This window comes from Hesperophylax consimilis, chromosome 13, assembly GCF_061612785.1.
Source record: "Hesperophylax consimilis isolate HC1 chromosome 13, BYU_Hcon_1.0, whole genome shotgun sequence".
In the NCBI taxonomy this organism is placed as follows: Eukaryota; Metazoa; Arthropoda; class Insecta; order Trichoptera; family Limnephilidae; genus Hesperophylax; species Hesperophylax consimilis.
In genome coordinates, this window is record NC_142848.1 from 28,767,677 (window position 1) to 28,783,075 (window position 15,399).

General features: G+C 37.2%; 1 protein-coding gene across 2 annotated transcripts in view; it reads left to right on the top strand.

Moving 5' to 3' along the window:
- LOC149418743 ((Lyso)-N-acylphosphatidylethanolamine lipase-like) overlaps nt 1-15,399 on the top strand; it is a 36,832-nt gene that overhangs the window by 17,795 nt on the left and 3,638 nt on the right. For both annotated transcript variants that reach the window (XM_089638641.1, XM_089638640.1), the window contains exons 2-6: nt 3,710-3,786; nt 4,912-5,118; nt 6,201-6,375; nt 14,508-14,780; nt 14,925-15,111. In XM_089638641.1, coding sequence (XP_089494767.1) covers nt 3,710-3,786; nt 4,912-5,118; nt 6,201-6,375; nt 14,508-14,780; nt 14,925-15,111 — 919 coding nt within the window. The remainder of the gene's footprint in view (nt 1-3,709; nt 3,787-4,911; nt 5,119-6,200; nt 6,376-14,507; nt 14,781-14,924; nt 15,112-15,399) is intronic.

The following is a 15,399-nucleotide window of genomic DNA, read 5'->3' on the forward strand; positions in this document are numbered from 1 at the left end:
TCCGTACAATTTCATGCCATTTTTGTGACATTCGTGTGGAAAACGTTCTTTTTTAAATGACTTTCGGCTAGTTAATTACCGTTTTTTTGAACATATAAAATTATGTCCCGTCTTTCCGGTTTATAAAAAATGGTCTGATTTTTCGAGTTGAAATTTTAAAAAAATCACCAGGGTTTCAAAAATACGATTAAAAAAAAATACGGAACGTCTTAGAATATTTGCCTAAGCCGGATTTTTTTTTAAATGTGATGAGCTAAGTTAGATGAGCTAGATAAATGAGCTAGATGCAAGTTATTTATTTTAACCTTTTTTTTAAGTGTATGTATCCATAAATTGATGCATCTATTGTAGAATATATTTAAACCTAGCTGTGAGTTGTTCCATCATCATTTCTAATATTGAGATTGGTTTGTTGATTTGTTTCCAAAAAATTTATTTGTAAATAAATTTTACAAAAATTTTAGATGTGGAAATTTGATAAAGTGTATGTAAATTTGATAAAAGTACATATACCTAGTTTTGTAAAAGAACGTATTAGTTACATTTTGTTAATATATATATACATATTATATTTAACTTAATCAAGTTTCTTTTTATTAATATTTATATGTACCTATTAATAATTCACTTTCAGAATATTTTTGTTTGGATTGTAAATAAATAAAATCAATTCAAATTTTATAAATACTTACTTTTATTAGCGTTCCCCATAGTTTGAGGATTGTCGATAATATTGACTACGCTGCCGGCTCGGCCGCTGCTGGCAAAATAGAATGGACGGTATTCATCCACCAGGTAACAAGGTATTAACAAGCGTATGGAAGCATCGGCGAACGGAGATCTCGCTGGGCGCTTCTTACGTATTGCAAGCACCGCGTCATGGCAACAATATTTATTTCAAATTACTTGCCTCGTGCAAATCAGGCCAAAATATGACGGTGCAAGGCGCTCGGTTTTAAAATTTATAATGCACAAGAATCGAAATATTTCCAGCGTTTATATTCCTCTTAAATATGGAAGTACAGTACTTACATTTATTAATAACATTTGCTGCACACGATTGGTCCTAAAGGAGTTCAAATTTTTAATTCATTCGGCCTCACTATTGAGAAGAGCACGCTGGAAGGCATTATTCTACTCTTCGATAGACTGGATAGACACTTCATACCTACAGTGAATATTACAGTGGAACGATTCAAATTCTTTACCAGGAAGCAAAGAAATAACGGTCAACAAGCTGTTATTATTTGTCTATTTTGTCGTGACAAGCAAAGTGTTACAATAATAATGTCGAGTCAAATTCTGCAAATGCAGAATGCTACGGATATGGTTGGCGAGTGGAAACGTTTTAAGCAATCATTTCTTTTATATATGATGGCGAATAACTACAACGAGGAAAAGGAAATTCAAAAAGTTGCAAGATTCCTACACACAATACTATGTTGAAGACACACCTGACACCATGTTATATTGTGGTGAAATAAGAACACGATTAATAATTGTAATCTGTACTGTATTGGTTGACAATTGACATTACACGAGCCTACGCCGCCCGGGCTTGCGGAGCAAAAGACAATCTTAATGATATACCTAGTGTTACCATATCCAACAATACCTACTTTTTACTTGTATATATTATTATCAAAATTAAATTATAACTTCTTGTAACTGTAACTGACCGGACCTAAGTCCTCCATCACAACACAAGCAAGCATTTTCGGCTTTCTGTGGTGGTGGTAGGAGTTATTGTTGGGTTATTCGTAACCCGGGAATGTTTGTCTTTATTTAAAAAAAAAAAAAAAAAAACTTGACCACGACTACGTGACCCCCCCCTGGCGCCAAAGCTGGATCCGCCCTTGGCCACCCGGTTGGGTAGCGATGTGAGGCGGTTTAAGGGCTGTAAAAATGGATTTATTAATTCGGTTCTCGAAAAGGCCTAGATTATAAGAAGAAGGAAAAACAGATGCCGGTAGCTTGTTCCACACACTTACATAAAAACGAGACGAAGACGACCTAATTTAAATAAAGATTTTAAATTGAAAAATTGGATTAATACAATACATCTATTTATAAAAATAGTATTTAATCCACCTTAAGTATGTAGTTTCCAGAATATCTAGTTATGTTTATAGTTTTTTTTTAATGTATCCTTAACTCTTGACAGGCGAAGATGCTAAACAAAACGTTCGTAAACGAGTGGGTCTTCTGACGACCCCGTGCATTTGTCTTATGTGCTTTTAAGCTATAGAAATCCCAATTATTCAGTCAATTATTAATTGTAACTTATGTATTTGCGCAGAAATACATAAAATACTAAGTTTATTTATGTGTAGCGCCCTTTGTGGCAGCCGGACGCGTTATAATGCTTTCTCCAACCGCTTTGTGTTGTGCAGTGTGTTAAAAGTGAATATTCGTGAATTTTGCTCAAAAATAATCTACATTCAAAACGAACGTCGATCGGTAAATGCACCCCAGATGTTTTCAACGGAATTCTCGGAAACTCTGAAGGCCCTAGCAAGTGTTTTGTTAAGCCCATGGTAATTTATTATCCCGACCGTCGCTTTTTATTCCGGTCAGAATGCACCACTTCAACAATCACCAGGAACAGGATTACATGGAGATGAATGATGGACTTGCCGAACGTCACAGCAGTGCTGCCATGGTCTCTTATCTATGTGAGGTGTCAGCGCTTTATTAACAGCAGACACATACCTGGACGGATGACGAACCTCGTGCTGGCACTGTTGGTGGATGCGGTGGACTCTCTCGCTGCAGCAGCTGGTCCAGTTTCTTCACCACCAAAGATTCTTGCTGCAGAGTCTCCATCTTCTATCTTCGTGTCGCCTGTTCCTGTACTTCATTTTATTTAAGTTAACTTCACTTTTGTAATATTTATATTTTTTGTAATACCTGCATCAACTGTATAGCGCCCCTGAGGTGATATCTCACAAAAGCGGCGCTATACAAATTGTCCAATAAATAAATAAATAAAAATATGTTAAATCTAATATAAGGAGGATAGTAATTTTGGGTACTACCTGCTCCCCCACTTGGCTGCGGGATAGTTAAGGACACGTCGGCACTCGAGAGGTTAGAGTGGAAACTTCCATTTATGAAATTGAATAATTTAAAATCTTGTACAGGCAAATCATTTTAAAGTAGATAATATGTTGGAATGTATTTGTGTACACCGATACTATGGAGATTTTCAAAGTTTTTCAAACTAGTTTTGATTTTTTTTTTTGGCAGGCGGGTATGAGTAACGCCGTATCCGGTAACCATTTATTGGATAACCAACACATCTGCGATATATCACCTCAAGTGGTTTTCTACGTTTGGTGACTTAGCAGGGGTGCCCAGGTTCATGGTGAGGTTGGCTATGGATACGTCTGCCCATCTACTGCATGTCGGGCCGGATCGGGAGACACTGATTGAGGGAGACCCTTTGACCTCACCAGCAGGACTCTTTCGACCCATTGCTTTGCACCGCAGTGGGAGAAATGGATTTGTACATCCGTCACTCTTGGACATACTGATCTTCAGATTCCTACCCAACACTCACATCTGTTTTCTTTCCAGAACTTCCTTTCCTTTATTTTATTAAGAAGACCCCCCACACAGCATACCGAAAGATTACATAGGCCATGAGGGAGATTATTTTCTTCAGTGCTTCCTTGGTAGAACTAATATATATTTTGGTTTGTTTCAGTGACCAGTCAAAATGGTGTAACTGGTCCAAGTTCTCTCTGCCACTTCTTCGATCTGTGGAAAAAGAAATTCTATCCCGTAAGTAGAAATAAATAAATAATAAATAATTTTCCTAAACCTCTTAATGCAAATTTTTTTTAAAGCATGACAAAAACTTATACATTTTAAATGTTCAAATAAGGTTCCCTAGGATAAGTAAGTACATTTGTTTGGACCAATCATGGAGCGTTTACACAATAGAGCTTTAAAATAATTTTTCAATGACAATTTATTAATTCAGAGAGAAAAAATATTGAAATATATATGTATATTCAGAATCGGCGTTTTTTGATCTACACGAACATATTTTTTGAAAGTCAAAAATTTTTTTACTCAAATTCCTTATTAAAATATCCCGTAATCTTTCACAGGTCTGTGGTATCCAGAAAGTAAGGTTTGAGAGACTCCTGAAGTTGGGGGAAATTTTTTTTGAAATTTTGGATGAGTTTGTTTGGTCCCACGTGTTTGTCGGCCATTTTGTTCAGTCAAAGTAAATTCTTCCGATGGAGAGGTTGTCGCGCGCTCCTGCCAACTCTCGTCCATGCGAGATCCACGTGAATTTTTGGATCTTTTTGCACAGGAGGGAGGGAAAATTTTCTGGACTCTATCGTGACGCGGGATGAGACGTGGGCGTGTCACTACAACCCAGAATCCAAAAGACAATCGCTTCAGTGGCGTCAGAAAAATTCAGAACCGTTGCAGGGGAATTCTGACCCGGGAGTCAACACAACGCCAGGTCAGGTTTGGATGGGATATTGTCACCCACCCCCCTATTCAAAAGGACTTTTTGGGTGGGAAATGTTTTTCCAACGATCAGGAGATCGAGGAAGCTGTGAAGAAGTAGCTGAAAGAGCTGGCGGCAGAGGTCTATGACACTGGCATACAAAAGCTGGTGCCCCGACTACAGAAATGTCTCAATCTCGACGGTGCTAATGTTGAAAAATAGTTTAATATATTTGTGAAGTATCCTGCGAATTTCAACCTAACTTTCTCGATGACCCTCGTAATACCGTTCAATATGATTTTTTTATTAGAAAGAGGCCCTTCAAAATAAAAAAATTGTTGTAGATTAATAGATTGGTTTTTAGTAAATTTTACTGCATGGTCAGCTACTAACTAGGTCACTCGGGGCCTATAAATAATGTTGAACTTCTTTACTTACAGATTTAAAAAAGCCCTACAATGGGCGTTACATACACATCGGTCCCATTGTGGGCAAAGACGACCGGATATGGACCATCTCCATGAACGAGGAATCCACCAAGACTCCGCTGGTGCTGCTCCATGGCATGGGATCCGGGGTGGCGTTGTGGGTCATGAACCTTGACCAACTGTCGGCAGAAAGACCTGTTCATGCCATCGACGTATTGGGTAAGTAGACAGACATGTTTTATTTTTTGTTCATATTTATTTTAGCAGTTCTTGATAGAGATGGTTCATGTACTCCATAATTAGGGTGAAAAATGTAGATATCATCTTGCTATCCGATGACATTTTTCTTCAATTGACAAAAAAATATTTTTCTATCACAAGTCGCCACTGTTTACCTAATGCATAATGTGATACCCACTCCGTCTCGTTCTAGCAGCACCGTACAGACGTGTGACGTGCGACGTGTGGTAGTGGGATCAATGGCGACATGTGAAAGATATATATTTTTTAAAATTGAATTAAATATCTCCGGGCAGCAAAATGACGTATATGTACATATACATCTTTCGGGTACATGCTGATAGATCATGTATATCTACTTAGTGGATTTAAAAAAAAGTTACTATTTACAATTATTATTACCCTCACATATAACACAATGCTATTTGAAGTGGAGAACTTTTTATAAAAATTAATTAAACTAAACTTGCGTAAAGATGAACTGTGATCGTTGACTTTTTGATGACAGTAGTTCTGTTTTGCATTAAAAAAGAAACACATTCTTCCATTAAAATCATAGACAAAACGTGTAATATCGGTGATGTCCATGCTTATGACCTACATACAGATTTATGCGCTAATCCACACTTACCTCGACACTCCAACCTTTGCCGAGCTTAACCTGTTGAAAGCCGTAGCATAAAACAGAAAAATATTAGTGGAAACCAAAGCTTTATTAGACCATAGATGCTGATTTTGTTTTTCATTAATTTTTCGAAGCGTTAAGGTCAAACTCGGATCGCAAATTATTCAAACAAGACCCATCGGCAGTCCATGGGTTAAAAGCAAATTATATAACGGGCCTTAGCAAAAAAAGTTGTACGAAGTTAGCTAGAGAATATGATATTGGTAAATCCACAGTAACTTGATTTGAAAGATAAAAAGAATAAAGTTTTCGACTATCAAAACATCAAACTCTCAATTGTTCAAACAGTCTCAGTTTTCAATTGTTCTGATTATAGACTGTTTTGTAAATAACAAGTAAATGAGTTGATTACCTTTATTATTTATTATGGTTCCAGGATTCGCAAGCAGTTCGCGTCCCACGTTCAGCTCGGAGCCCAAGGTGGTGGAGATGCAGATGGTGGCTGCGCTGGAGGAGTGGCGGCGGGTCATGAAGCTGGACAAGTTCATCCTGGTGGGGCACAGCCTCGGGGGGTTCATCTCCGTGTCATACGCCATGCAGTACCCAAACAGGTGACCATCACATTAACTAACAACATAATATACTTCCATTCATTGATAAGTTTTTGAAAGCAATCCAATTATAGAAACTCAACGTCTGATTATTTATTTATTACTAGCTGTACCCTGCGTCTGCGCAGATAGAGAAACAATAGCACATGTTCTTTTACGTGCAACGGATGGCACTGTTTTTCAAAATATTTATATAAAACCACTAGCGTATTCAAATGTAAAGTTGTGTCAAAATTGCAAAGCAATCTTCGAAAAACTTCGACGATTTAAGATTTTGAACAAACAAACATTGACATTTTTATTTATTAACGCCCATTTTAGACATTTTCATATGAATAGTTAGTAAAATTACATACAGTTATATTATTGTTACACAGTTTGAAAAATAAATAACATTATGCTTAACTGAACTACCCCAGCAAGAATGTTTTTGTATTTATTAAGTGATAAATTGAAAATTTTCACTGACTTGGCGTAATTATCACCGTCCATTAGTGTTCTGGGCAATAACGCGTATATATTATGGTAGTTAGTCCTAGAATTTCTGCACTGAAATAAATCCTGACTTCTAATATTACGTGATGTAATACAAAAGCTTATCACAGTAAGGATGGGTTGTTTCGAAGAATTTGAACAGTTCATCAAATTTCAACATTCATTTCCAAGCTCTGTGAAAGATTTTTTCAAGTTCTGTTTTTATTTAAGTTTTGTCAAGCATCTAGCCTATAATGATACAATAACAGAATTTGAATTGAACTTTCACAGAACCCCAAAATGAATGTTGAAATTTGATGAATTGTTCAAATTCTCCGAAACAACCCGTCTTTAGTGTATGATTATAATATGAAGGATAAAAAATGCTGGTAGATAAGGGATTAATGCTGCTGGCTTCTTTGTTGAAATACTTGTTGAACAGACTCAGCATACCTACATTGCATTAAAGATGGTAATCAGTCTCTTAACAACGGATTGTCAATCAGACAGACCGCCCTCGTTTGCAGAAGTAATAATTTATGGATGTACTTGAGATGTGTACAGAGGTAGCACCTGGTCACTATTGAAGAATCTTTTAGCCCTGTACAAGATGCCCGGCTTTTATGTAACTTCGGTATTTGTACCCGTCTGAGATACTCACTCCAAGCATTTCAATGGAGCCTTTAATGGGAAGGGTGCTCCCATCAAATTGCACCAGACCCCTGCATTGATTTTGTGCAGAGAGCAAGAAGAGCCGTCAACTTGCCAAACTTAATGGAACACCTCTAAAAGCAGTGACATTACAACAAGACTTAGGAGTTACCATATCACAGGACTTGAAATGGGAACCACACATCGCTGGAATTGTGAAAAGAGCAAATTCACTAACATATCTAATCAGGAAAACCTTCCTTGATCTAACACCGGACATGATGTTAAAAATATATAAAACATATGTGCGACCTCTCCTGGAATATGCCTTCCAAATATGGAGTCCTTACTTCGCAAAGGATATAAATCTGTTAGAGAGAGTACAGAGACAAAATACCAAGAGCTCTGAAAGATCTACGATACGAAGATAGACTCAAGGAACTAAGATTACCAACCTTACAAGAAAGAAGAGAAAGGGGTGACTTGATCGAGACTTTCAAAATTTTATCTGGACATTACAGTTGCCCTAGCATCCAAGAAATCTTCACTACTAATAAAAATATAAATCTCCGTGGACACTCAAAAAAAATTACCAAAACGCCTTTTGCATCTAATCCTAGAAAACACTTCCTTGCAAATAGAGTAGTGGATGCTTGGAACAAACTCCCATAACATGTCATCGATGCAACAAATATAAATCAATTCAAAGCTCTATTGGATTCACATTTGGAGAGAAGAAAGGAATTAGTTCAAACTTAAAACAACTCAATTACTGTCAAACTTGTTGTGAAATCAGATATGAGCGCATCAGCAGAATGCTGCCTGCTCTGCACATAATAATAATAATAACTGCGGACTGAATTTTTTTTCCTTGAGGAAGTCCGCAATCCAACCAAGCAGGGTTGGATGGATCCCTTACGATAGTAAGTTCCTGACAAGTCCCCAGTGCCAGACCGTTATCTTGAAGAGTTGAGTTTTCTGCAAAAAATTTGCCAAGAACTCAACTTTTTCTCTGGCCGAGTTAGCCAAGCATGTTCCGAGATGGGAAAGTAGTCCTGCTTAAAATTCTCCTGATTGACCCAGCGAGCGACCAGAAAGAATGGCTACCAGTGGTACAGTCTGTCAGCTTTTTGCCAATTCTTTGGAAGTTATCGCTCTTAGCTTTGTTTAAAATTCTCTTGCAATCCTTGGCCAATTCTCACAGTGAGTCAGTACGTATAAATGTGAATTAAGCAAAGAGTGTGCCACGACAGAGTTGTCTGGCTTTCTATCCTCTGAACTTACCCCTGCAGAGAGATGACGTGGCAGTTAAGTAGTTACTTTAATATAAATATGAATAGATAGTTTTTGTGTTCCCCGCTTGCAATTTTGTGAAAGTGCATAATCTCGGTTTCAGATATGATAACGTAATTACTGTCCATTTTAATATCGGTAAACAGATAATACTATTAACGTCAGAAGCAGCTATGTTTAGCATTTTATCTCTCAGTCTCCACGAACTTTTACTATCTTCATTCAAACATTTTTTTTATTTGCAATTGTTAAATCAAAGTTTGCAATAAAACGAACACCGTTCACAAGTTATTTATTTTTAAATAAATTGATTTGTTACAGAATTTCTTAAAATAATATTTTTTCTTAAAATAATAATATTATCTCATCAAAATGACAGTTCAACACACCTACAAAAAGTGATATAAAATCATGAAAATTGATGAAACAAAAACTAGGTTAAATAGGTTACTTAGGTAATTATTTAACCTAGTTTTTCTTTCATCACTTTTAAAGACTCTATATCTTTTATTTGTCATTATGATGAAATATCATGGAACCCTTCCTAAGGCTTCCCCGACTTCTCCTACCATTTATATATCCTCTTACACCCTTTTCTTCATTCATCCACTCTAAATGCCCATACTATCTAAACGTCCCTTTCTTAATCTTACTGATTACGCATCAGCCTTGCATTTTTACTGTAAGAAAAAAAAAGTTTTTGAAAAGGGGGAATTGAAAAAGTTTAGGAAACTGTGTAATGAATCCATCCTGCTTTTGTCCTGTCGATTTAGTGCTGTACTGGACTGGTGTGGCACTGGTAAGAGTTGTAACTGTGGTACCTAGTCACTTGTTTAGCAGTGCCCGGCACACAATGCAATCAGACCCATCACTAATTTATTGAATGTGTTGCTTGAATTTGATTGGATGAAGACCTGCCTGTGATCTATTATGCACATAATGTTGTACCGGCTATCTAATCCCGCTGATGTATACAAGTACTTGGACAAAATTGCTCAGTTAAATTTGTTTGAAACGGCTTTTGTTCATTGAACTTTTTTTTCCGACTTTATGTCCGGGTTAAATCTTCCCCATAGGAAAAACTAAACCCTTACACACACTTTTCCACAAATGATCATCTAGTCAATCTACATTATGCAAGTGCATTATATAAGCATAATAAATACAAAAACAACACGTCAACTCACCAGAGATCAAATGGGAAAATAATTGACTGACTCCAGATATTTTCATATCAGAGGGTTCGGCTCGGTAGAACTTCTAATTGGACCTATAAATCCTTCTTCTACATGTATTTAAAATGACTGATTTTTGCATTTTTATGTATAAATTCTTTAACAGATCTAATGCGCCTAAATTTCGAATGAGAGAGCTAGGTATAATGCCAGTAGCCGAAATAACAAATGGTATTATTTTTATAGTCTGAGAATGCCAAATTCTTTTAATTTAATTTCCTAAATCTGTGTATTTTTTCATTAACAGATTATTGAATATTACAGGAATTTGGAATAGCGTCATCAATGATGTAAGTTATTTTTTTAATTTTGTCATGTAAAACAATATCGGGTCTATTATGACTAATCGTTCGGTCAATATATAATATATAATATCATTTTTATCTTGGTTCCACTTTTTATTGGTCTACAGTTTGTTGACTTGAATTGGTGAACATAGTTTTTTTGTGGCATGCAGATTTAAGTCTGATGCGTACTTCTTTTAAAAGGAATAGATGAACGAAGTTTTCAAGAACTTTACACGGAAACTTTGGAAATATGCACTTTTCCAACAAAATTTTATTATATTTTTATTTTTTCCACATTCTATAAGATTGCAGTGATCGGGAGGTCTAGCACAGACAATCAAAAAAGCCCTGTGTCAATATGATATTGACGAAATCCATAATCTATGGTCAGTTAGCGATATTTGCAAGCAGAATATGTTTCCGGCAGTCGGTAGACAAAAGCCGCTACTTTTAATGCGGGCTCGAAGGTGTTGGATAAGTTTTTGGATAATGTCATTAGTTATGTAAAATAACTGGCTTATTAATGAATGAGGGAGAACTAACTAAACTCGTAGAAATCGTATACATGATCCATAGACATAATTAATTCATTTAAGTCACGATCAATTGATTCCGTTCCAGTTCCGAGAAACAAAAGGAATGTCAATTCATAGAGATGCGCCAGTGTATATCGGATTCTGATTTGTTGCATTATCAACATCGGTCTGGGTATCAACAATGCTACCGTGCTCGAGACATCGTTATAAAATCATCGGTGGTTATGCCTACCAATCCAATATTGTAAAGTTATCGATTTCACTGTGCTACACCCCCAGCTTTACAGTGTCCAGTTTACCAGTTTCTCGCTTGTACTACAAGTTTCCGGACACTGTGTATATACCTAACTTTCAATGACATTCAACGCTACCCATGTTAATTGATTACAATTATTTAATAAATTTATGTTAAATTAAATTATTGCAAACTACGGTGGAAATTGTTGCAACATGAAAACATAGTCCAATCCTTTCTGCGGAACTGCGGTAATTGATAAAAAGTATAAGCAGATATCATTTAGATGTACACAAGAATGATGGAATGAACTAACAGATTGATGATATAGAATTATTTGTAGATAAGATAAAATATATAATATGTATGATTATTATAATTAACTTTTTTATCTGATGAAGTCAGATAATAAAATGTGTTGGAAATAACCCTTATGTAGTACATTAGAATCTCACTAATCTGGCACTTAACCTTTGATTTACTCCTGTGACTTCATACATACACAATTTACCTGATGGAGTCCCCAGGACTCCCGGAAATAAAATCGTTAATTTAACATGAAATAAAACACTTTTTTAAATGAAATTCTAGTTAAATTTGTTTATTATATATTTGGTTTAACAATGGCATAGGTTTTTACTTAAAATTATAGAATCACGGCCTTTTATTAAGGGACTTCCAGAATATGGCACTTTTTGTAACAAAATTACGAGACCTAACTTCTAGTCTCAAGATTTCAAAAACAATTTTTAAAGAAATATAACAAAAACATAATCAATTCTTATAAAAAGCAAAAAAAAACATGGTTCGAACAAAAAAAAAAAAACGTGCAAGACCTTCCAGTCACGGTTGGTGACACAGTCATTGCTTATTTTTTGTACAGCCAAGGAACACAGGCTTAGTACAACTATGGCAAATATATACAGTTTTCCTTTTTACACGCGGTGGACACAGGTGACAATACTTTCTCTCATTCCGGGGAAATTTTTTTTTATTTATTTTTTTTTATTTTTTATTTATATTAACTCCACACAGGAGGCCCTGAAGAAAATAATTTCCCTCAGGGCCTATGTCATCTTTGGGAATACTCTATGAATGGTCTTTTTGAGGAAAGGAAGGAGTGAACATGCGTGTTGAGAGACCTATGTTGCAGGTTAGGGGCTCCGGACCAGAGATGGCTGCCAAATTCGACAGTAGGGCGCACTTGCGATTTGTACAGGGTCAGCAGTTGTGTACTATTAAAGTATCTGCGGGCCCTATCTACAGTACGCCCAGCTTCTGAGAGGCCAGCTTTCGCTGTCAGAGGCCAGCTATCATGAACTGTACTGTCATCCGCGTAACAATGAATTGGTGCACATGTCAAAAGGTCATTGATGTGCAACAAAAACAAAGTCGGAGACAGAACCGATCCCTGTGGGACGCCAGCGTTTATAGAGTGTGAGGATGAGGTGAAACCGTCAGCAACTGCCTGAATCGACTTAAGACTGAATCCCTTAAAAAGTCAGCAATCCACGTACACAGGGATGCGGGAAGTCCGTAAGAAGGCAATTTGTTGACAAGTCCTCGGTGCCAGACCCGGTCAAAGGCCTTGGATATGTCTAGTGCGACCGTTTGGGTCTCACCGTAACGTTCCAGGCACCGCCCCCAAACATGCGACACATACGCGAGAAGATCACCGCACGAGCGGTTCCGCCGGAATCCGTATTGACGGTCGTTGATAATTTTGTTCTTCCCGAGGTATGTGAGCAGTTTGTCGTTGATCACACGTTCCATCACTTTGGACAGAACTGATGTGATCGCTATGGGGCGGTAGTTGGCCGGGTGAATGACCGCTTTTTTCCAACCAGAGGGCACAGTGCCACACTTCAGGAACATTTTGAAGAGCTTTGTCAAAACTGGAACTATTTCCGCAGCACACCTCTGCAATACCAGGGCAGGTATTCCATCAGGTCCACTAGCTTTGTTAACATCGAGCCCCCGTATAACGTGGAGTACATCCTGATGCCGTATCCTCAGCTATAAACAGCTAAATACCGTAAATAGGCTAAAACTGTAACATTAATACCCCGGTGGAGTCCCACGGACTCCAGTAGCGTGATTACTCACCTATCGGAGCCACGCACATCGATGTCTGCTCTCCCTAGCGTTTGGCACGTCACTGCGTGAAGGTACTGGAACGCACATTTTATAATTCCAAAAACAAACGGTTTTATGAGCGCTGAAAGTTTTCTATGGAGACCCAGGGACCTACCGGGTAAATCAAGGGTTAAGTGGTCCAGTAGCATATTTACAAAGCCTATACCAGTTCAGTCACGGTGACGGATATAATAAAGTACCTTTTTTTATGCAAAACTATTTACAAAGCCTTATACAATTTTGTCCTTAAATTTTATTTTAATGAGATTGAACGATTATGGTAGCAAAATCTAGTTAGTCTAATGCAGTTTGTAGGTTAAGTTAGGTTTGCGCAAACAAAAGCTAATTTATTATAAACTAGCTGTACCCCGCCACGCGTTGCTGTGGCTCAATTTGTCTGGGCAGATAGAGAAACAATATAGCCCAACATTATTTAATGCGATTTTAATGATTTTTATAGGAAAAAAGAGTCATAATTAATGTTTAAATTGTGTAAGCTTACGATATTTTTCGGTCTACGGCAGGACAACGTCTACCCGGGTCCACTAGTAGGTAAATAAAAACACACGTATTCAAATGCAACGTTGTGTCAAAATTTCAAAGCAATTGGTGAAGATCTTTCGGAGACTTAAGATTTTGAACAAACCAACATTAACATTTTTATTTATACAGGGTGTCCGGAAACTCGTAGTACAAGCGGGAAACTGGTGAATCTACATCACATTTGGAGTCGATTTTGTAGTATAATTTTTTTTTTTTTTTGAGCTTTCGTTATCGAGTAAATCGAGTTTGAAGTTGATTTTTTTTTTTTTTTTTTTAATCAAATTCTTATAAATTATTACTGAAGATCAAAGTACCCAACTAATTAAAACTATTTGAAAGTAAAACAAATGAAGAAACTCGGATTTGAAGCATTATTTTGAAATCACCCTTCATTTAACCCGGTGTAATCATAAAATATTTCTGCTCTGCAGGGTTAAAACATCTGTTATTCAACCCTAAACACCAGAAAAAACTTTAATCCTAAAATAGCCGAAAAATATTTTTTTTTGTTTTTTTTTTTTTTTTTTTGAAAATGCTCAAAAAAAAAACTTTATGTTTTTTTGGGTTCCCCATGTGGTGTAGATTCTCCAGTTCCCCGCTTGTACTACGAGTTTCCGGACACCGTGTATAGATAATGATCACCATGAATGAAAGGGTATAATTATGGGTTAGGGCCAAAATTTTTATTGTCAGAATACAATAGTTGGTATATATTTGTTTTAATATTTTTTTCTATCAACAGAGTAAATCACCTTGTGATGGCAGATGCTTGGGGCATCTCAGAGCGTCCCGAGAATGTGAGCTCCCACTACAACCTGCCCGTGTGGGCTCGGGCCATAGCGGCCCTGATCCGGCCCCTAAACCCGTTGTGGGCACTGCGCGCGGCCGGCCCCTGGGGCGAGGGCTTTGTGAGCCGCCTGCGTGCGGACATTGTGGCCAAGTTCGCGGACATCATGCCCAACGCGGCCGACCTCATACCCAAGTACATTCACCAGTGCAACAGTCAGAAGCCCACGTGAGTTATTAAAGTTGTTAATAAACACGGCAATATATGATTTCTTCTTGCTCTGATCATAAACTCCTGAAATTATTGTCTGTGCAGTGTTCTGTAGTGAACTTACCTTCTTAAATAGAAATTTAATTTTTAATTATGTTGCAGCGGTGAAAGTGGCTTCCACGTCATGATGCACTATTTTGCATTTGCCAAGAATCCCATCATCCGGCGGATGCACCGCCTCGACAGCTGTGTGCCTCTCACCATGCTCTTTGGTTCCAAGTCCTGGGTGGACAGAACCGTGGGACCCGCCATCCAAGAAGATAGAAAGGACAGCTATGTCAATATTGAGGCAAGTTCAATTTTCTCTTGTAAACCATGATGTTCATTTTTACAATCATTTTGAAAGACAATAGTTAATTGTCTATGGTTTTCTTTTAATATAACAGTAATAAATAATAAGATGGAAACGTAATCCCTTGTTATCTGATAGACATTATGGAGGCCCACACACTAAAGGTAAGCCTTTCGTTCGCATCGCACAGATCGCATCTGCCCTTCTACCTTAAATATCTGTAACTTGTCTCCCATGATGGAAATGTATACCTCCAGCATTCCGTATACCACGATTGAAGATTGT